The following is a 21,888-nucleotide window of genomic DNA, read 5'->3' as shown; positions in this document are numbered from 1 at the left end:
TCAAAACATTAGAAAGGAAACAAATGATAATATAACCAATAAATAAGCAAACGAATTGAATCCTCCATGCTCAACAGCAGCTGAAGTGGCCAATATGTACCTATTAAAAAGCTCTACATTACAGGCTATAAGATCCTGTAAATTCAATATACAGAGATTCCAATTCTGTCTAGTCAGTGTCCACACTCCTGTTCCTAAACAATACCAAATGTATCTTTTCAGCAATTTCTTGAAATGTAAATGGATAACATTTCCTAAGCTAAAGATGTAAACAGTATTCAAAAAATTGAAAGCGGAAATTAAAATATTTTTTTCCTACCAAAAAATCCATTTCATATCTAAAGATACAAGATACTGAGCAACAATATATATGTGTGTGTGTATATATATATATACACACACACACATATATATATATGTATATATATATATATTTTTTTTTTTTCCAAGACAGCATTTCTCTGTGTAGCCATGGCTGTCCCAGAACTTATTTTGTAGATGAGGCTGGCCTAGAACTCATTGAGATCTGCCTGCCTCTTCCCCAAAAGTGCTAGGATTAAAGGACTGCACTACCACAATCTGGCCTAAAAAACCAATTCCTATTAAAACTAATTCCTATTAAAAACTCTATTTTCATATTTTACTAAAAATAAACCTATAGTACCAAGGAACAGAAAAGAGCCAGAAAGAAATATCTCACCTGGAGGTGATCTCAAAGTATATTAAAAATAGAGCAATGGAAATCACTTAGAGCTGTCAGGACAACAGACAATAGGAGATGTCCATGGGAAGACATAACAGACACAGTTTAATAGTCTGCAAATAATCTCTTGATTCTTTTTTTTTAATTCTTATCAAAAATCTCTTGATTCTTATCAAGAATCTCTTGATTCTTACCAAACCTCAGTTGGCATTATTTTCAGAATGAAGAAAATATAGAGAATGTGCTAGAATACCAAAAGATCAGAAATTCTTAAAACAATAAATAAACCTAGAGGCATTAGTTTTCATCATTCTATAATATATTAAAAACACTGAGATGAAAACTATTTAATATTGGTATGTAGACATGATCAGTGATGTACATGGAATAAGGACAGCATTATTCACATGCACAGTCAAATAAATTTTTATTTCCCTTCTAGTATCAGTTCTTCTGTAGAAAGTCTTCTCACTTCTAAAATAGATAATCCTGAATTATTTCTAGTGACACAGAATGTGGCAAAACTAATTTCATGACCCACTTCCACATTCACTTGAATTCCTTGCCATCACTTCACCAATCCTCCAACATACCTGGATCCTTAGCTACTGCCTCCTGTCTCTCCATCTTCCAGGTCTCTTTGTTCTGCTCCATAGGTGAGCTGGTCTGGGTGATCAGTGAGCCCTGCACATGAGAAAGAGATTCCTCAGAAAGCACCTGGATTTCTAACATGTGCTCAGTAGGTTAAGAGAAACGAAATTGAGGATTCTACAGTGAACCCTTCCCACTGTCACATAGTGTTGGAGTACTGAAAATATTCAAAAAAATATTTTCAGTTACCACAACTTGAACCACACGTCCAATCACAGCCCAGTTTAATCTCAGAGGCAGAAATGGACCTGAATGACTGGGATGAGAATATTATATACTAGTGAGGTTCTAAATTTATCCTGGATTAAAAATTATGGAAGCCTTATACTCACAAAGGAACACCCCAAAGAAGAGAAAGCATTTCCTGAAATCGGTCTTTGTTCCTGTGAGGATTTCACCTTACTCAGTAGAATGTGAGACTCATCCACAGAAATCTCACATACTTGCAGTCTAATTTGCCAAGAACCCAAAGGAGGAGCAAGGGAGACAGCAAGAAAACTATTTTCACCCACAGAAATCAGAGTTCCAATTCTGCAACATGCAGTCTGTACAGAGCCCTCTGAGCAGAGACCAGGCATTGCCCCTCCTCCTGGGAGAAGTCCAGAGTCACACCACTGATTGTCAACAGACCACAAAATAAAAGATAACAGTTTGAACATTCCTGCTGGTGCACAACTTTAATGTGAGCACTGAGGAAATAGAGGTGGGTAGAAATCTATGAATTCCAGTCCAGCCTGGTCTACAATGGTGACTTTTCCATAACAGTTTAGTCATGTGTCCATGGGCAGAATGCTTTTCTTGAACCATTAACAAAACAAGATTGCAGATATTTTCTGATGTAGATGAGTTATAATTATTCACAAGATTATTTCTAATATTGTCATATACTATAATTAATGCCTTTTAATTTTGTTTCATTCTCTCTGTCTCTTTCTTTTTGCTGCAAAACTGGGTTTCTCTGTGCAGCCTTGGGTTTCCTTAAACTCATTCTGTAGACCAGGCTGGCAAAGAACTCCACCTGCCTCTGCCTCTGGAGTGTTGGGAATATAGGTGTGTACCACCACCAAATGCTGTCTAACTGTGAAAACCCTGTAGCCTGATTCCCTCAAACAGCATACTGTGATTTTCCAGGCTCTAATTTGCAACATTAAGAACTCAGAAGAAGACAAAAAAAAATTTTTTTTGTCTGACTTGCCTGCCTTCCTTACTTTTTTTCTCTCCTTCCCTCCCTCTTATCCATCCTTCCTTCTTCCTTCCCCTTGTTTGTCTTGTTGTTGTATTTATATTTAAGTTTTTGGAGACAGGGTCTCACAATGTAGCTGTGGTAGTCCTGGAACTCACGATGTAGATCAGGTTGGCCTACAAACTCAGTGAGATCCATCTGTCTTTGTCTCCTGACTGCTGAGATAAAAGATGAGTGTCACCAAGCCTGGCGGCACCCTTTTCACAACGCTATATTTACATCACAGAGTGAATACACAGAGTTTTAGATGAAAAATTAATGGTGGATAAAACGTTGACTTTTAAAAGTTAATGTTTACATCCATACCTGTGGAACTCACAACAAATTGTACTCTTAATTAAATTTGCAGGTGTTCCTTTCATGACTAATATCTAGAAGCTTTCATGGAATCATAGTCCCTAGGTCCATATGCCACTCTCTTGAATAAGGAAGTGGTAGCACACGGAAGTTAGTATGGATAATCGAAAATCTCAAGAGCTTTGTCCTTTCCACCATAGCAAAGAGAACCGCGTTTGCAAATATCAACCGATAAATTTAAATGTTCTACTAGGTTATTCGTAGGAGAATATGTGGAGGGTAGAAGATCAATTAAAAATAGCACTATTCAGTCAATATTATTGAAAAATGTATCGACGAGGGTAAGACATCCAACAGCACAGTTTTGAGAGCTGTCATCTTTATGAGTTGCGGAGACATTGATCATGCTCTGCTCCACTCCCGCCCGTTCTGCAGCCCCGCAGCTCCTCTGACCTGGAAGGTTCCAGGGCCGCCAGGCTGCTGTTCCCGCCGCGGCGCTGCTGACTCTCCCAGGACGCCCCGCCTGGCACCTGTAGCTTTGGGGGTTCACGGGTCCCGCGAGACCCCGGCCGTGTGCTCTGCAGGCAAGTCTGCACCACGCGACTCCACACAGTGCAGACCCTAGGCCGGAAACGCGTTCTTAACACTTTAGGCTCTGACTATTTAGCCTCAATTCCTTAGGCTCACACACATTGCATCTCAGTATCCCTGCTGGTCACTCCTCTAAACTCGCCCACTCCACACCCTTCCTCTACACCCAGCCAATGTGTAACATCCTCCCATCCTCTGCTTCCGGGTGAGTGGCTCCGCCCCACGGAAATCAGTCCCTCCCACTCGGTCTCAGGCTTCCTCCCACAGATCCAGCTGTAAGGCTGACCTGGCCTTGATCTGCACGGTCTTCCCACCTGCTTGTTGCGAGCCTGGACCAGAACTGGATCTGATATGACGCAGCATCCCGGTATCTGACCCCCATAGTGAGTTCTGAACCCGTCAGATACAAAATAGGCATCCTAACACCCCCATTGGACTATGAGCCTCTGGGCCATATAATATATACCAAAGAGCAAAACAGGCTAAATTCAGATGCCAGAATGCCATCTATTAAAATGCAAACGTGAGAACTCAAAACCATATACTGCAATTTTGATTTGGGGAGAGACTTTTCAGGAACGTGGAACATAGTCTTCGTTTTAAAATAAAGAAAAATCCTACCTGATAAACAGCTTAAAGGAAGAAGCCATTGAAAAGTCCTACCCGCCTATGATGTCTATGAACCACATCAGTGGTCCCCAGTTACCTTTGCATAATTTTAGTTTAATATAAATTGCGGTGTTTTAAGATTTAAACTTCATTAAAAGCTTTTGCAAGTTTCTTAACTTTATGTTTCCATTACTTACACAGTTGTGATTTGTAAGTAGACCTCTGGGGAGTTAACATTTTCTTATACTATAATTGCATGGATTTTCAGAAAAACCAAGATGAAACAAATAATTGAGAAATCAGTAATCAGCTTTAGGGTGCAACTCAGAGTACATGTTTCTGTTTTTAAATATTTTTTCTCAGAAATTGATGAAGAAGAATTTAATGCACTCAGATTCACAATACTTGGGTAAACTAATGTACCATAATGAAGATTACTGTTTTGATGACCCAGACTTTGTAATATTAAAGGCTCCATTTAAAACATCAAAGGCCTTTTCTTTCTTTCCGGGGGGTGGGGGGAAAAAGAGAGAGAGAGAGAGAGAGAGAGAGAGAGATAGAATCACTAGATTCTTCAAAAGTTATTGATGTAAAGCAAATATTCTGCCAGATGTCAGAGTTTCTAGATGATTTGAGGCAGGTCTGCAGTGGACAGCTATTGCTTATTTCTTTCCTCCATTGTCTGAGTTCCACACACTGTTGTGTTTCTTAACTTTCCTTTTACAGTTATTCTCAAGTCAACTCTCTACAATGACTCCTGAGATCATTTACCAGAAGGGTATCAGTGTATCCTCCACTGAGAAGAAAATGAAGGATGTAATATGAATGAATACCTACATATAAGGAAGGCAATTACAGAACAATGCTACTTCATGGACTCACATTAGGTTTATATTTGTAAAAAAAAAAAATTCCAATCTGACATCAGCATAGTCAAGTAAATTTTGTTTTATACTAGTGTTAAGTCACTGTAATTCAGATACAATAAGGTGCAATGTCTTCTAACAGTTACAACAGGCAGGACACCTGTTGTGTCCTGCTCATTCACTTGCCCACCATGGTTGTGGCTATATCATCTCCATGTTTCTGGGCAATCTCATTTGCCTCAGACAGGTGACCAGATCTAACTTGAATGTAATAATCCATGTGTTCTCTGAGGTAGCCCATGACTAATGAAAGAATATTTAGAAAGAACACAAACGTCTATCACAGTACTGTACTCAGTATATGAAGAAAAGACAGAATAGAGAAATCTAAGGAATGATTTTCCAAATTCTATTTTCTGATCAGATCGTCACTATATTTAGGGAGAAATTTCTGTTTGCATATCTTGAATTTTTCCTCACAATTAAAAAGTATGTGAAATGCAATAATGAAATGGAGCTTTAAGGTATGACTGCAGCAGCTACAAAACTTGTGACCTACCATCTGTCCTGCCCACAAGATGGCATGGCAATGGTGGAACAGAAATTATGGAAGTAGCCAACCAATGTCTGATTTGAGTTAAGGCTCACTCCAAAAGGTGAAAGTCATACCCAACCTGCCTGCATAACCAAGGACCAGAGCCTAGACAGCCCAGAAACCTAGGATAAAACAAACACTAGTCATGTAAAATGAGAAATAGAAGTATGAACAAAATCGACTACTAATTCTGTTGTGCTGTACTAATAGATCAGTGCTTTATTCAGTCATCATGTGAGAAGATGTCTACAACTGCAGATGGGAACAGATGCAGAAGCCCAAAGTCAGACATCAGGAGAAGAGAGAGTCTACATGGAGGTCTCCATCAAATGCTTCCCCTCAGAGCTCAGGGAACCGTAGAGAGGATGAGGCAGAAAGAGTGTTAACAGCCAGGAGAGATAGAGGACACCAGGACAACAAGACCCTCTGAATAAGCAAGTGCAAGTGAACTCACAGGGACTGAAGTAGCAGACACAGGGCCTACACAGGTCTGCACATATATACTATATCTTTACGCTTAGCATTATTATATGACTGCTGAATGTGAGGACAATGAGGAAGAAGAGGTGGTTGGGAAATCAGAAGGGAAAGACATGTCATTCTCTAAACTCCATACCATACAACTATTATAACCAGTAACCAACAGCAAATGCACTTACCTGCACTGGCCTCACAGAACACCACAGACTAGGAAAGGGAAAAGGCTCACTTTATTTCTTAGATGTTGGCTATGAATATACTGTAGGAGAAGAATCATTGCCTTTAGTTGTTATCCTGTGCTGAGCGCATTAGGCTCGAGCACACATCAGGCTCCAAACCCACAGTCTCACATATGGCTCTGGTTCATCTCAGTGGATCACAAGCAATATGAATAGAGATGAACACAGTAGAGTGACTGTTGGAATTGTGGACCAGGATAGTGGAGAGGTAGGAGGTAGATAGGCAGTATTTGATGTATACTTTCCCATGTGCACACAGACACACACAGACACACAGACACAGACACACACAGACACACACAGACACACAGACACACACACACACTGTGTTATACATTTATATGTCGGTGTGAAATAGACAATAATAGACAATCGGTGGGAGATATTTACTCGTTCATTCATTCATTCATTCATTGTAGACAAGGTTTCTCTGTATAAACCTGGGTTTAAAGGTACCTATAATCAACTCAATTTTCTTTTAAATTACCACATCAGTCTTTAATTTGTTTTTAGTTGTACAAGTATCTAGTGGGATTTATTTATTTGTTTATTTTTGTTTTTGAGAAATCACTAAGATCAGCCTACCTCTGCCTCTGGAATGCTAGGACTAATGGGATGTTCCACCAAGCCCAGCTCAGTATCTGCTTTAGCATCAAATAATAATTAGAGTCAGGAACTGTCTCATTTTATGTTAAGAAGTAAGTCAATGATAAGTCATATTGCTTTTAGTTCTATGTAGTTCTGATAGAATTCTGTGGACGTGGGATTATTTTAAGGATAGCATTTTATACTCCTTCAGTCACATTGTTACTTGTAGTCTTGTTCTTATTATTTATTTCATATTGTGTGTTATATACATCTGAAACCTCATCTATTTCCATTAGAGTTTCCAGTTTAGTGCAATAGAAGTCTTTAATGTCAGTAGATACAAGCTCTAATTGTTAACTCATTTCTAGCAAGTAGGTTGTGCCTTTACCTTGGGTAAACTGTTAGGTCATTACAAGCTGGGCAGTGGTGGTGTACTCCTTTAATCAAAGCACTCAGGAGGCAAAGGCATGTAGATCTCTGTGAGTTCAATGCAATCCTGGCCTACAGAGTGAGTTTCAGGTCAGCCAATGTTACACAGTGAAGGTCTATCTCTACAAATAAATAAGCACATAGGAAAATGGTATGTGTAAGGTATGGGTAATGTCATTCAAGCCTTCAAATCCAGCACACAGCCGACAAAAACAGGGAAAGTAGGTGTTTAAGGCCAGCCAGGTCTACATACAGAATCTAGGACAGCTGGCAATACAGAAGGAGGCCCTGTCTAAAAAGAAAGCCAATTTCTTCCAGAGGAATAGCTTTTTATGATATTAGGCTCGAGGAATATTTTGCAGATGGAATAGAAATATTCTAAGAGGCAGAGGATCAGGGAGTTTGCTGTGAGATTGTTGCTCCTAGTAATACCAGAAGCTGTTGTAGATTTTGATTAAGAGTCATGTCTACTCCTGACAGTACCCCATTCATGGTTCAAAGGAGACATTAAACATCATAAACTCTATATAGAGTTACTGCAGTTGTGACAAGGTAGCCACTGGGCAAGAACTGCCCTAATTCATTTATAGGCAAAATACTGTCTAGGAAAGGACACAAGATATGGGATAGTTGACAGCTTAGCTGTGCCAAGACAGAGCAAGCTAGTCCTCAAAAAACCTACTTTACTTAGGAATTACAAAATTCCTACTTTACTGAAAAACTCATGATTTACATTTTTTACAGCTCAATAATATTTTATACATTGCTGTAGAGATGGCTCCGTGGTTAAGAAACTGCTCTTCCAGAGCCATATATTTTCCAACAAAATCACCAATGAGAAGCTTGCTTTTAAGTTTTTGGTTACAGCTGTCCAAAAGACTCCCAATACATTACATGCCATTGCTTTTGTTCATGCTTGCCTCCCAGATGTAGAAGGTCAGTCCCTATTGTTGAAGAAGCCATCAAGAGATGAATATGACATTAAAGACTCTTCCCTGGGGACTAGCTTTCACGGATAGAACAAGAAGGCAACATGCAAGCTTACCAAAAAGGGAGCCAACCAACAATCCTACTCAACTATGACACCTATGAACCAGAACAAGCTGCCCTGCATGAATACCCTAAAGTTACAAGAATGGCAACCACACCCTACTAGCAACCAACAGCTTCTAATTGACTTAAGACCTTCTTGACATGAAGGAGACCATGCTGAGGCCTGGAAATATAGGTAGTTTCCCCAAGGCTAGTAAAGTAATGTATCTTGGAGGAGAAGCTACAACAACTACTTTACTAAATCAGAATAAACCCTAATTTCATTCTAAATATTTACCCTACTTTCCACACATATATTTTTTGTTTTTGTTTTGTTTGTTTGTTTGTGTTTGTGTTTGTTTTTTTTTTTTTTTTTTTGAGACAAGGTTTCTCTGTGTAGCCCTGGCTGTCCTGGAACTCACTCTGTAGACCAGGCTGGCCTCGAACTCAGGATTCCGTCTGTCTCTGTCTCTCAAGTTCTGGGATTAAAGACATGTGCCACCACTGCTCAGCTCACAGATAAATTTAATATTCACCTTCCATCAAGGAAATGGAGATAATTGCAGAAATCCACAATCAGTCAAAATGCAAAGCTATAATGGATATTATAACTGATACATAAGCAACACAACTCTGGCATCTAAGGCTCAGCCATCACTGAAAAAGAAGGGGCAGGAATATTCTAAGAGCCAGATGAACAGGTTTGCTGTGACATTTCTCCTAGAAATGACAGAGAAGCTACATACATAAAATCTTTCAATCATGGCTGTCTATACATGAAAGCTTACTAGTCTTCAAGCCTAGTCAAATAATGAGGAATTCTGAGAGCCAGAGAATTAAATTTCCCAGAGAATAGTATACCATATGGTTATTCAATACCAAGTGTTAATATCTGAACACATACAGACTGAATAGGCTGTACTTCTTTGCTTAGGAATTCACACAAAAATACAGCAACAATGAAAGGAAAGGTTGAGAAATAGTAAATGCCCATGTAAAGCAAAGATTTGACATCAATTACATAAAAATGACCAAAATGTGGGGTTTTTGTCATTTTGTGTTATTGCTACTTATATAAAGAACACTTTATAGGCAACTATAGAGATGGTGCAATGGTTATGATTGCCTGTTGTACTTGTAGAGACCAAAGTTACATTCCTAGAACCCACAGTGTAGCTCCCAACCCTTCATAACTCTAGTACTGTGGGACCGTGAAAGGCAGCCTGTTTTCTAGTTGAGCTAGGATTAAACCCCGGAGACCCAGCAGATAACTGTAAGGGATGGAAGGCCTGTTTGCCATGCTTCCAGACACTAGGCTCCTGACACAAGGCCCCAGCTCCATAATTCTGTGGCCATCAGTCAAGTAGGGCAATGCCCCAAGGTCCTGGTATTCTGTCTGGACCCCACCCCACAGTTACCTGCAACAGCCAGGTAGGCCTGCCCACTATAAAAGGGTCTGTTTACTCCCTCCTCCCTCTCTTGCCTCTCACTCCCTTGCTCATCCTCTCTCTGCACTCCCTTCTCCCCTCTCTCCACGTGGCCATAGCCAGTCTCTACTTCTCTAGTCTCTCCCTCTCTCTGCCTTTCTACAGTAAACACCTTAAAACCATGGATTGCCTCTTCTCATCATGTTCCACTGTGCTGGAGCAATGGAGCAGATTCTCCCCTAAAGATCTGTGCATCTAATCTCTGGTTTAGGCCTCTGAGCAAGACAAGGACTCTAGTCCCCATGGGGCCCAGCTGGATTTCTCTTCTTCCACCCTTTTCCCTTCATCCCACAGGCCCCCACTCCATTCTCAGCTCTTTCTCTGCATTCAGCGAAGTCTGTGGTGCCCAAGAGCTAGAACCTGCCATCCCCAGCCTCCATGCAGGCCAGTTAAGCTTTCCAAGTCCACCTTGCTCAGTGACACCGGACACCACTTTTAATCCACATTACTAGGATGCACATGATCATTAGCCATACATTCAGGCAAATCACTCAAAGTACTCAGATATCTAAAATATATGAATCTAAATTTAATGAAACTGAATATAAGATAAAAATTAGCAAGGGGAAAGAGAGAGAGAGTGAGAGAGAGAGAGAGAGAGAGAGAGAGAGAGAGAGAGAATAGCAACTCTTTGAAGGAAGCAAACGTAGGTGAAAGTTGTCTACATGAAAATTATGATTCCTTGCTTGTGTTATTTTGGTGATATTAACATGGTCATTGCTACTGGATATGTTCAGCGTCTGCTGCTCTACTGCATTGGGTTGATCTAGAATCACATTTTCTTGGGTGTGTACTGCACCCAGAGAATTTCTAGGTCAATTTAAATTCTAGGTTTCTCATTACTAATTTTCTGAAGGTTATTTTTGGGAAGTTTAAATGGTATGGTGTTTTAACTGAAAATATAAACCACCTTCAAAAATACTGCAGATTTTACAATAATATGTCCCATTATATTTCTCTGAAATACCTTTCCATGTGAGTGTCTTCAAACAGTAGAATTGGGGAAATTATCTATCCACATATAAAAACATGAACCTGGGTCCAAGTTTTTCCTAACCATACAAGTAATCACAGACCTTCATGTATGAACTGAAACAGGGAATCCTGCAGAGTAACAGAAAGGGGCAACACTTGATACAAGAGTAGTACTGACAAAGAGTACTGTGTATAATTAAAAGCATCTGGGGAAATAATAATAAATAAAAGTATGAAGAGACAGAATATACCATACATACATTCACTGGTTATCTACAATACAATGGATTAAAACACAGAACCAATTGTGATGGTTTCTATATTCTTAGACCAGGGAGTGGCACCATCTGGAGGTGTGGCCTGGTTGGAATAGGTGTGTCACTGTGGGTGTGAGCTTAAGACTCTTACCCCAGTTGCCTGGAAGTCAGTCTTCCACCAGCAGTCTTTGGATGAAGATGTAGAACTCTCAGCTCTGCCTGGGCCATGCCTGCCTGGATATTGCCATGCTCCCACCTTGATGATTATGGACTAAACCTCTGCCCCAATATAAATGTTTTTTATAAGACTTGCCTTGGTCATGGTGTCTGTTCACAGCAGTAAAGCCCTGACTAACACACCGATCAAAAAATTACAAATAGGAAAATGATAAAATAATCAATAAATAAGGAAATGAATTGAACAGACCATTGTCAAGAACAGACAAAATTCTAGTACATTATATTAACATATGTCATATATATATATATATATATATATATATATATATATATATATACATGTATGTGTGTGTGTGTGTGTGTGTAATTTTGCACACTGAAAGTCCTAGGAACAGCAAATGCATTTCTTTCAGTGATTTCATGAAATGTAAGTGGAGAGTATTCTGTAAGGTAGAGATGTGAAGAGACAATAGCGCGCGCACACACACACACACACACACACACACACACACTCACACACTCACACACACACCCCAAAAAACTAAAACCAAAACACCCAAAAAAATGGCAGCTGAAAATAAAACATGCTTCCCCCCCCCAAAAATGAATTTCATTGCTAAGGATACAAGATAGTGAGAAAACAATTAAAATTAAAAAAAAAAAACCCTCACTGTGAACTGCAGTAAAGTTATATATCATAGTTATAGTAGTGATAGAAAAATCAAATAAAACTGACAAAATACAAAATAAAGAGTTTTAGCAAATGATAAAATGGTCCATTAAATAGAAATTTATTTGGTCTAGATGTGCATTTCATTAAACCTGTAACACAGACATTGACAGCAGACAGAAAACAGAGCAAAACATAAAACATATGAAAACTGGACCATTGTCTCATGTACTATCCAAACATAAGACAACCTAAAAGGAGGCTAACCAATTCCTATTAAAATCCACAATTTTATAAATTTTAAAAATACAGCACAGAGCCGGAAAATATGAAGAGGATCACACCTAGAGGTGATCTCACATTATATTACAATTACAGCAATGGAAAAGATTTGGAATTGTCATGACAACAGAAAATAGGAGATATCCCTGGGATGACAGGATAGAGAGAGTGTACCTGTCTACAAATATAGGTCCAGATCTTATCAAAACTCTGTTGGCATTATTTTCAGGAATGGAGAAATTAACACTAAAGGTAAAATACATGCTAGAATAACAAAAGTGCCAAAATTCAGAAAACAATAAATATACCGAAAGGTATCAATTTTCATCATTTTATAATACATTAAGATCATTGAAATGAAAACCATTTAATATTTGTATGTAGACACGTTGAGTGATGTGCACGAATAAGGACAGCATCATTTGGATGCACAGTCAAGTAGAAATTTGTTGCCTCCTCATATCAATTCTTTTATAGAAACTTTCATTTCTACATACCTATTCTTCAGAACTTTAATAGGATAATTGTGAGATTTTTCTCAGTGGAAGTCTCCAGAATTATTTCTAGTGAAACAGAAAGTGGCAAAACTGACTTCATGTCCCACTTCCACATTCACTTGAATCCCTTGCCATCCCTTCACCAATCCTCCAACATACCTGGATCCTTAGCTACTGTCTCCTCCCTCTCCACCTTCTAGGGCTCTTTGTTATGTTTCACAGGTGAGCAGGTCTGGGTGATCAGTGAGCCCTGCACATGAGAAAGAGATTCTTTAGCAAGCACCTTCATTTCTAGCACAGCACTGTGCTCAGGAGATAAAAAGAAAATTCTACAGTGATCCCCCAGTTCTCATGCAGTGTCAGAATACTGAAAATATTTAGGAAGCATTTTCAGTTAGTGTAACTTGAGCCTCACTTCTAGTCACAGCTCAGTCAAGTCTCAGGGGCACAAATGGAACTGAATGATTGTGATGAGAATACGATACACTAGAGAAGTTCTCAATTTATTATGGACTAAAAAAGGATGGAAGCCTTATACTCTCAAAAACTCAATTGCAGAGTAACTTGCCTCTTCCTGAGGAGAAGCAAGGGAGGTTGGAAGCAAACTATTCTCACCCACACAAACCAGACTGCTGTAATTCTGCAACATCCAGTCTCTGTACAAAGCCTCCCCAGCATGGTCCTAAAATTGCCCATTTTTCTGGGATATGATCATGGTCTGACCGGTGGCTGTGAACTGGCCACAAAATACAAAAGAACTGTTTGAATAGTTGTCCTTGTGCACATCTTTAATCCAAGCCAGACAGAGCAACACAATGGGTCCAGGTCTAAAACACAGCAAACACAACAACCAAAAATAACAGTTAGTGTGTCCATGGACAGAGTGGTTTTCTTTATCCAAGGAGACTAAAGACTATTGCTGATATTTTTCTGATGTAGAAATGTTACACTATTATTCATAAGATGCTTATAGTACTATATATATACAAGAATCCTTTTAATTTTATTTCTTTTCCCTTCTACCTTTTGTCTGTGTGGCGCTGGCTGTCCTTAAACTATTTCTGTGTATGAGGACAGCAGGAAACTCCCAGATCTATGTGCCTGTTTTACAAATGTAGGGATAAAGGCCTGTGCCAACATCATCTGGCTTATGGTGCCCTACTATGAAAATACTGTGACCTGATACCCTCAAATAGCATACGGTACTTTTCAAGACTCTAGGATTTCAGCACAAAAAGACACTTTTGTTCTTTTTTTCTTTCCTTCTATTTTGAAAAAAGACAGTGGCTCACCATGTAGGTCTGACTATCCTGAACTCAGTATGTAAACCAAGCTGGTGTCCAACTTCCTGAGATCTGCCTGTCTTTCCCTTTGATGAGATTAAAGGTGTGTGCCAACAAGCTTGATGCATTTACATAAGGACTCTCTATTTATATACAGATGAAAAATTAATGGTGGATAAAAAGTTTACATTCAGATGTCAATGTTTACCCTAAAGAGGCCAAAGCAACAGGACGACTCCATCTTGTCAATGAAAGGAAATAAAACTTGAGACCTGTGATTCATGTAATGTATGTCAAATAGCCCAAAGAGTTGTTTGTGAGCTTTGAAACCTGGGGCTGAGAACATAGCAGAACAGACCAGGACATGCCCGGGCAGGCCCATCGCCTCCCTAGCTCCCACCCCTCTGACCTAAGTTAAATGTTAACAGGCTGCTGATGTTTAAATGGACCTGTAAGACCCCCGAAGGGAGACCCTCACTCAAGCCTCGGGATGTGGCGCGGACCCAAGAGAGACGAGGAGACTGAAATGGCGTACACACAAAGCTATTTAATAAAGCGGGGGGGGGGGGGGCGGGGGGAGCCAGCGCGCTGGGGCCGAGACTCGTACACCTCTGCATAGGGTAGAGGAGTCTCGACGAAGACTCAAATTTTTCACAAGCTTTTAAAGGCAAAAACCACAAACTGGGAGGGGGAATGGGGAGGGAATAGGGGAAGTTTAACAACCACAAGTTTACTCAACCAAAGAGTCATATCCTGTGTTTGGCAATACATCTGGCCTGTTGAAACATTCTGTGGTTGTTCCAGAAAATGTTTTTCTCAAGTATGTTTTCCAGATGGGAGGGGGTGGGCTCCGAGGTAAAAAGTTCATGTTCTCACAAGAGGCCAGTAATTTTCCATTCTTCATTCACCACTTCTTCTTGTAAGTAATTCTAATCTTAGAATTTCAGAAGTCTATATCTCTATGTGGAGAATACTGCATTTACTCTATCTTTAACATGTGAACAAAAACAGAATAAGGCGGATTAGTAAACAGAACTAGGCAGGGACCCTTCTAGTGAGGCTTGAGGGTCTCAGCATGACGCAGGTGTACGCAGATCAGATCTCTGGCTGGAACTGGTAAGATGTCCTTGGGGTACCCAGCTCGTTCACTGTAGCCAGTTGTGACCAGACTTCTTTCTGCACCACCTGTAAGCCTTATAACTTAGTATACAGATCATTATTATAACAACATAGGTTTAAACACATTATTTAAGACAGTGATGGGCATAGGAGCCCCATAAAGGATCTTAAAAAGAGTAAAACTCAAGAGGGAGTATTCTCAGTTCTAAATAGGGCAAGGGGAAGGAGTACCAAGTAAGTCTGTGCCAGTCTCTAGGATTAATTTTGTCAAGGCCTGTTTAGAGTTTTATTCATTATTTCTATCTGTCCTGAGTTCTGAGGTCTGTACACATAATACAATTTTTATTTGACCTCTAAATACTTGGCCACACCCTGGCTTACCTGGGCAACAAAGGCAGGACCATTATCTGACACTATTGCTTTTGGCACTCCGAACCTTGGAAAATTTTTAATAATCTTCTTGATGACTATCTGAGCAGTCTCAGTTTTACAACGAAAAGCTTTTATCCATCTTGAGAACGTTCACAAAAACCAGAAGGTATTCATACACATATTTTTTCCAGTAAAGTCTATTTTTCAGTAGGTGCCAGGTCTGTCTTCTTATGAGAGGACTAGTTTTCTTTCTTCAGTTTTTACTATTTTATACAGGGTTTTTTTTTACCAGTCTTAATTTGTCTATAACTTGATAGTCTTCAGACTGTCAGGATCATTGCTCTTTAGGATGCCTGGGCGGTTAGATTTGCCATCTGATTTTTTTTAGCCACAGCATCTTAGGTCTTTCTCTGCTGATGTCAACAGCTCTCTTTGTCTGTATATTGCTCTGTACAGTGGCAAGAGCATACCTGCTGTCCGTGTAGACTTTTCTTTTACCATTTATAGAGCTTGTATTAAAGCCACAAGTTTGGCTTTTTGGGCTGAAGTTCCTTTAGGGAGGCTGCTGGCCTAGATCACTTGCTTTCTGTCCATCACTGCACTGCTGTCCCCGCCTTTCGCTTACCCTTAACCTCGAGGCTACTGCCATCCGTGTACCAGCTCAAACTCTCAGGCCAAGGCTGATCTGATCCTTCAGATCATTTCGAGTATGAGTTCCTTCTGCCAGAATGTCAGCACAATGATGAGTAGGTGAAGTCTCAGGCAGTAGTGAGATCGAGGATAGCAGGGGGAGCGAAGGTCACTCGTTCAGTCAACAAAAAGCTCTGACAATGTGTCCATCGGTCAGGGGAACAGTTGGATAATGCTTTCAAGAGCGTTAGTCAGCCATCGGTCATGGGGGCTGAACCACACTTTCTAGGACATGTGCCAAGTTTTGTCTCAGAGTCAATTTATCTGCGTCCTTGACCAGAAGCCACTATGTGCAGACAAGCAGGCCATCCTACAGCCACCAGGTCTAATTTTTTACAAGTATGTCACAGGTCTTTTCCAGGGTCCCAATCTCTGAGTAAGAACTTCTTTGGCAATACCTTTGTTCTCAGTCACATCTAGGAGTCCCATAGCTGGGGATAACATTAGGGCAGTCTCAAGAGCATCCAAGGCCATCTAAGATTGTTCTTTTTTTTCTCTATACGAAGGGCTGTTTATCTCTTTAATTAAGCAAACCTGGAATCCACAATCTGCAAAAGCCCGCAGTGCCCAGGAACTTTTTAGCTTGTTTTGCACTGGTCGGTGGAGGAGTATGAAACACAGTCTCTTTTTTAGCTGCTTTAACAGGTAGGCCACCGGACTCTTCTAAGGACTCAACTTCTGTGTTAGCACCCCTTTTGTTATCTCTTTACTTTTAGTCACGAACAGGTGAAGGGTTTGATCATGAGGGGGGCTCCTCTTCTTTTTATTGGGGCAGTCTCTCACCCAGTGCTTTTTTCTTTACAGTAAACACATTGATCTTTAGCCAAAAGCTTTCGTTTGTTGCCAGGTACTATCTAAGTTTTCTAATTTTTCTGACTTTTGTGACCAGCATTTTATTTTTCTTATCTTTCTGTCTCACAGCACAGCTCTGATTCTGACTCTGGTTTCTGTCTTTGTCAGCCTCATGTTTCTTTATCTCTTTTTCTTGTCTGACTCTTATTTACTGGTTCCTCTTTTAAATATTTCTCATTTAGAGTATCTCTCTCATTTCAGACCTCTCTAATCTCTTTCATCTTTATTTTTACCTCTCTTCACTGTTAACCTATCTCTTCTGGGTCTGCTGAAGATTTGCTTTTAGCTCACTTCTTTGCAGACCTCTATCTTTCCTTTGTTTCTCCTCCTCTGCACTTTCTTATCTACTTACACTAACTTTCTTACCAACTTACCCTGTTCTTCTCTTAACTTTTGTAACTTTCTGTTACCTTGTTCAGATTGTTGGGACACTTTCTAGTCCCACAGAGACGAGACCCCCATCAGAGTCTGGCAGTTAGACTCACAGGTGCTCCTTACCTTGGACAGAAGCCCCAAGTGGGCGGATGCCTCCCTCACTGGAGCTTGGAACAGACTCACTGTCAGCAGCTCAGGGAGGGGTCGCCTGAGAAGAGAAAACACGTGGGGCAGGGAAGGGAGTGCAGCTCTCACAGCTGGCTGTATCGGGCCACTCATATCTCAAAGTGAAAGCAGTTTTTCTGTTTATAAGAGACGGGGATGTAAGGGACAGGGGAATGAGAAGCAATCAGGGAAACCTGCTGAGCTCTTGGCCAGCCACTCCCACAGCCTCCTCCTCTTTTTCTCTTTAGCAGTCACGACATCCAGGGCCACTGACGTTTCAGGGACCACTCCTCATTTGCTCCGGATTTCCGAGCTCATTTCTCTCTAGGCTCCAGGTCCATGGGCGGGACCACTGTGACCCGCTGGCTGCTCTCTGGAGTTGGAGTGGGAGGCAGGGCAGCTGAGGATCTGAAAGGAAGTGGTCAGCATAGGGATCTGACAGGATTCTTAGGCTTATTTCAGAAGGCATAACTAAAAAACAGTCGTCAGTCATTAGTCCAAGTCCGAACACAAAGAGACACAAAAGACACACACAGAAACCGTTTTTCAGGCAACCACTATAGAATCACAGTACCACAGAAATGACAAACACAAGCAAGACCAATACAGGGCATCTTACATGCGATTTCCAGAGAAGCTTACTGTCACTATGACCAACCCAAATGGACCTGTCTCCATGGGAAGGCCCCAGAACCTGAGACCGGCCTAAAACCAAACCAAGATAATCAGTCAACTCCTTGGGACCAAGACCAGACCTGAAACCAGACAAACCAAAAACAAAACAGAATCAGAAGGTGGTCCAATGATGGACACACAAGTGAACAAGACACACAGACACACAGACATACAGACAGGGAGGGATCTCACTTTACCTCTGACGTACAGTGTCTGTGTCTCATGACAAAAACCACAAACAAAAACAAGATAGCAACAGAGAAAAAGAAGACACCAGTATCTCTAAGCACACTTGTCCACGCCTGGACTTGTACAACCAGCCAAGCGAAACGCTATTTCCTGACGGGGTCGGATTCCACATCGACTCCCTTCCTGATGGGGTGGGATTCCCTGTCCACTCCCGCTCTGGCAGAGAGAACACCCTCTCTCCTTTACTCTGCCAGGCAACAGCCAGGTCCTCCTGACTGTTCCATACCCTGGGCACTCTCTCCAGGACTCACTTCGATGCTCAGGCAGCAAACCTTTTGTGATGCAGGAGGGTAGGTGAGCTACCACAATGTCTGAAGGAAGGGGTTCTTAAAGGAAAATAAAACAGTAAGTGGGGGTTTCTAAGTCTTGACATTACATGATTGGGTAAGATGTTTATGGGCAAATTGACTTTTGAAGAGGTTGGCCTGTTTTAGGCACCAAGTCTGCTAATGGCTCTAGCCCCGCCATCTGGAGAACATTTGGACACTAATTAATAGCTGCTTCGGAAGAGGAGCGACTAGCGCCCCTCTTGTTCCCCAGGAGGTGTTGCTAGAGTTGCTAAGGGAAAATATGCAGGAGAGAATGTAGTAGGGCAAGTAGCTCCCTGCAGGAAAGTATGCAGGAAAAGGAAAGTTGCTAGGCAACACCATGTCCTTTAGGCAGAAAAGAATGTCGTAGGACCAGTAATTCCCAGCAGCTGTCTCACCTTGGGACCTTATTCTCTGTCTAAATAGGAGGTCTCTGGACCTCCAATTCGGTTTCTTAGTTTCTCAGGGGTCATTTTGGAGTTAGTGCTCTGTGACTCATGCACAAGGTGCTTTTCTAATCCAACAGAATTTTGGTAGATTCAGAAACTCATGGCTTTCCTAGATATAGAAAACAAGTAAAGTATATGGTTCTAATTCTAAAAATGTCAGCTACACCATCCATCTCTAGCTCTGGGAACACCAAGGAAGAAGAGGTGGTTAGGAAATAAGAGAAAGGAGGAAAGGCTAAGCAAGATACACCATTCTCTAGACGCCATACAACTATTGTAATCAGTAACGAACAGCAGCTGTCTTTATCTGCACTGACTTTACAGAAGACCAGACAGTCTGGAAAGGGGAAAAGGCTCACTTTATTTCTCAGACATTGGCTATGGATATATTGTAGGAGAAGAATCATTGCCTTTAGTTGTTATCCTGTGCTGAGCACATCAGGCTCCAGCACACATCAGGCTCCAAATTCACAGTCTCACAAATGGCTCTGGTTCATCTCAGTGGATCACAAGCAATATGAATAGATATGGACACAGTAGAGTCACTGTTGGGATTGTAGACCAGAATAGTGGAGAGGTAGGAGTGAGAGTGGGCAGCATTTGATGTGTGCACACAAATGCACACACACATTCTGTGTGTATATACATGTATATGTGAATGTGAAATAGCTAATAATAAAAAGTTGGGGGGGGTTGTTCATTTATTCATGCAAGTCAGGCTTTCTCTATGTAAAAATGTGTTTAAAGGCATGTGGTACTATGCTCAGCTCAATTAAAACAAAAAAGACTACATTAGTATGTAATTTTTTGTTTGGTTGCACCAGTACATGGTGGGAATTTTTTTTTTTTTTTTTCGAGACAGGCTGGGGTTGAACTTGCTGAAATCAGCCTACTCTGCCTCTGGATAGCTAGGGTTAAAGGTATGTGCCACCATTTCCAGCACCTTATCTGCTTTAGTACCAGATAGTAGACGCAGGAAGTCTTGATCTTTTGTGTCAAGAAGTAGTAAATGTTAAATAACTTTGCTGTTAGTTCTTTGAAGTTCTCATAGAATCTTGTCGTTCTGCTCATGGAGTTATTTTTAAAATGGCATTTTGTAATTGCTTCAGTCACATTGTTTGTTAGCATTTTGTCTAAGCTCCACCCCATAGTTGCCTGGCAACAGCCAGGTATATGTTACTCACTATAAAAGGGGCTGTTTGACCCCTCCCCTCTCTTTTGCTCTTGCCTTCTTGGTCCCCCTCTGCTCTGTCCTCTTGTAATATCCAAAATGAATTCAAGACCACCCAGTACTTTCCCCCTTTGAAAAGGACTTTACAAACTGTACTAGCAGGCCAAGTGCAGAGCCAGATAAGGAAGCTGACTAAACAAATGCAAAAACATAGTTTTAGCGGTCAAAATAATTAAGCCTGCAGCTGCCAAAATAATATTAGCTGTTCTCAGAAAGACAAGCATAACAAAAATAACAGTTCTCAGAAGAATTCTCTTACCCCTGTCCCACACTGAATTCTGAAAAAAAAAATCACAAACTACCCTGACCTTGTTGATAGGTGTGACGTTAATAACTGTGACGTTAATAGCTGACCCATAAGTTCAAAATGTACCATTGCTTTGCTGACCAAATCATAATAACCCACCATGGGGCAGGCAAAGTGAGTCACTAGGCCAGAGATAGTCACTATGCAAACCAACCAATGCCTGAAAAGGTTACTTGCTACACCAATTAGAATAAGCCAGCTACCCTGTTGTCCAAATCCCTTACAAAAGTATAAAAAGTGTGTTATTTCTTTGTTCTGGGTCTCTCCAATGGCTTGTGTGCTGAGGAGGGTCCCCAACATGTCGGAACAATAAAAATTCTCTTGCAGATTGCAGCGATGGCAGTCTATGTGGTCTTTGTGAGTGAGGGTCTTTTGACACACTTCAACACTCTCTCCCCTTCTTCCCTCTCTCCCCATTCCCCTCCCCACTCTCTTTCTATGTGCTCATGGTGGGCCTCTGTTCCTCTACTCTGTCTGCCTTTCTGTCTCTACTACCCTCTCACATACCACCAACAAGATATGATATACATTATCATTCCAAAATTTCATAGTGGGGAAATACTGGACCAACACAAGACCAAAAAAACAGCAGGTCAAATGCCAAACTGTGTCTCCATGTATGATGTCCATCTTCTTTCACTTTGCTGACTATTACAAATTCTGTCTCTTAGGTTGGTTCTACTCCCTGTTAGCTGTAATCCTTATCATGTATCCCACAGCTCTGGTATCTCTAATATCTTGGGGTCTCCAAGCCAACTACAACATCACAGCTTCTTGTTCCAGTGTCTGGGATGCACATATGATCTCCTTGACTGCTCCAAAGGGCTTGGGTCACTTCTCCAGTTCTGTACTCTGGAGCACTCTAGGTTCTGGTTGACTCCACTATATTGCTGCTGCTGTTCTCAGTGGTCATCTTATGGTACTTGCATCTCTAATATGCTGAGGGGTCTTTCACTGAAACTAGATGTGGTGGTTTGATTATGCTTGGCCAGGGAGTAACACTCTTAGGAGGTGTAGCCTTGTTGGAGGAAGTGTGTCACTGTTGAGGTGGGCTTGGAGAGACCCTCCTCCTAGCCACCTGGAAGACAGTCTACTCCTGGCTTGCTTTGGACGAAGTTGTAGAACTCTCAGCTCCTCCTGCA

At 41.0% G+C, this 21,888-nt stretch overlaps 1 protein-coding gene and 1 long non-coding RNA gene across 6 annotated transcripts in view; both read right to left on the bottom strand.

The window, feature by feature from the left end:
* Zfp53 (zinc finger protein 53) overlaps window positions 1-3,679 on the bottom strand; it is a 44,268-nt gene extending 40,589 nt beyond the window's left edge. For 2 of the 5 annotated variants that reach the window (XR_003952122.1, XM_030249809.1), the window contains exons 1-2: window positions 3,348-3,678; window positions 1,297-1,387 (exon numbers count right to left, since the gene is read on the bottom strand). Coding sequence is in view for 2 of the 5 variants with exons in the window: in XM_030249809.1 (XP_030105669.1) it covers window positions 1,297-1,357 (61 nt within the window). In the remaining 3 variants the exon portion in view is untranslated. Of the gene's footprint in view, window positions 1-1,296; window positions 1,388-3,347 lie in introns of all 5 variants that reach the window. The other 3 variants (XM_030249806.1, XM_030249807.1, NM_013843.3) reach the window with 2 other exon arrangements.
* An 8,313-nt stretch (window positions 3,680-11,992) lies between these two features.
* Gm52290 lies at window positions 11,993-18,799 on the bottom strand. Its single transcript, XR_003952268.1, has 2 exons — window positions 17,486-18,799; window positions 11,993-12,921 (listed from the first exon to the last, which is right to left on the bottom strand). It is a non-coding gene; the product is annotated as a predicted gene, 52290 (long non-coding RNA).
* Window positions 18,800-21,888: the final 3,089 nt, after the last annotated feature.

Source organism: Mus musculus, chromosome 17 (genome assembly GCF_000001635.26).
Source record: "Mus musculus strain C57BL/6J chromosome 17, GRCm38.p6 C57BL/6J".
NCBI classification, from domain to species: domain Eukaryota; kingdom Metazoa; phylum Chordata; class Mammalia; order Rodentia; family Muridae; genus Mus; species Mus musculus.
This window is presented reverse-complemented; position numbering and strand designations above follow the sequence as displayed.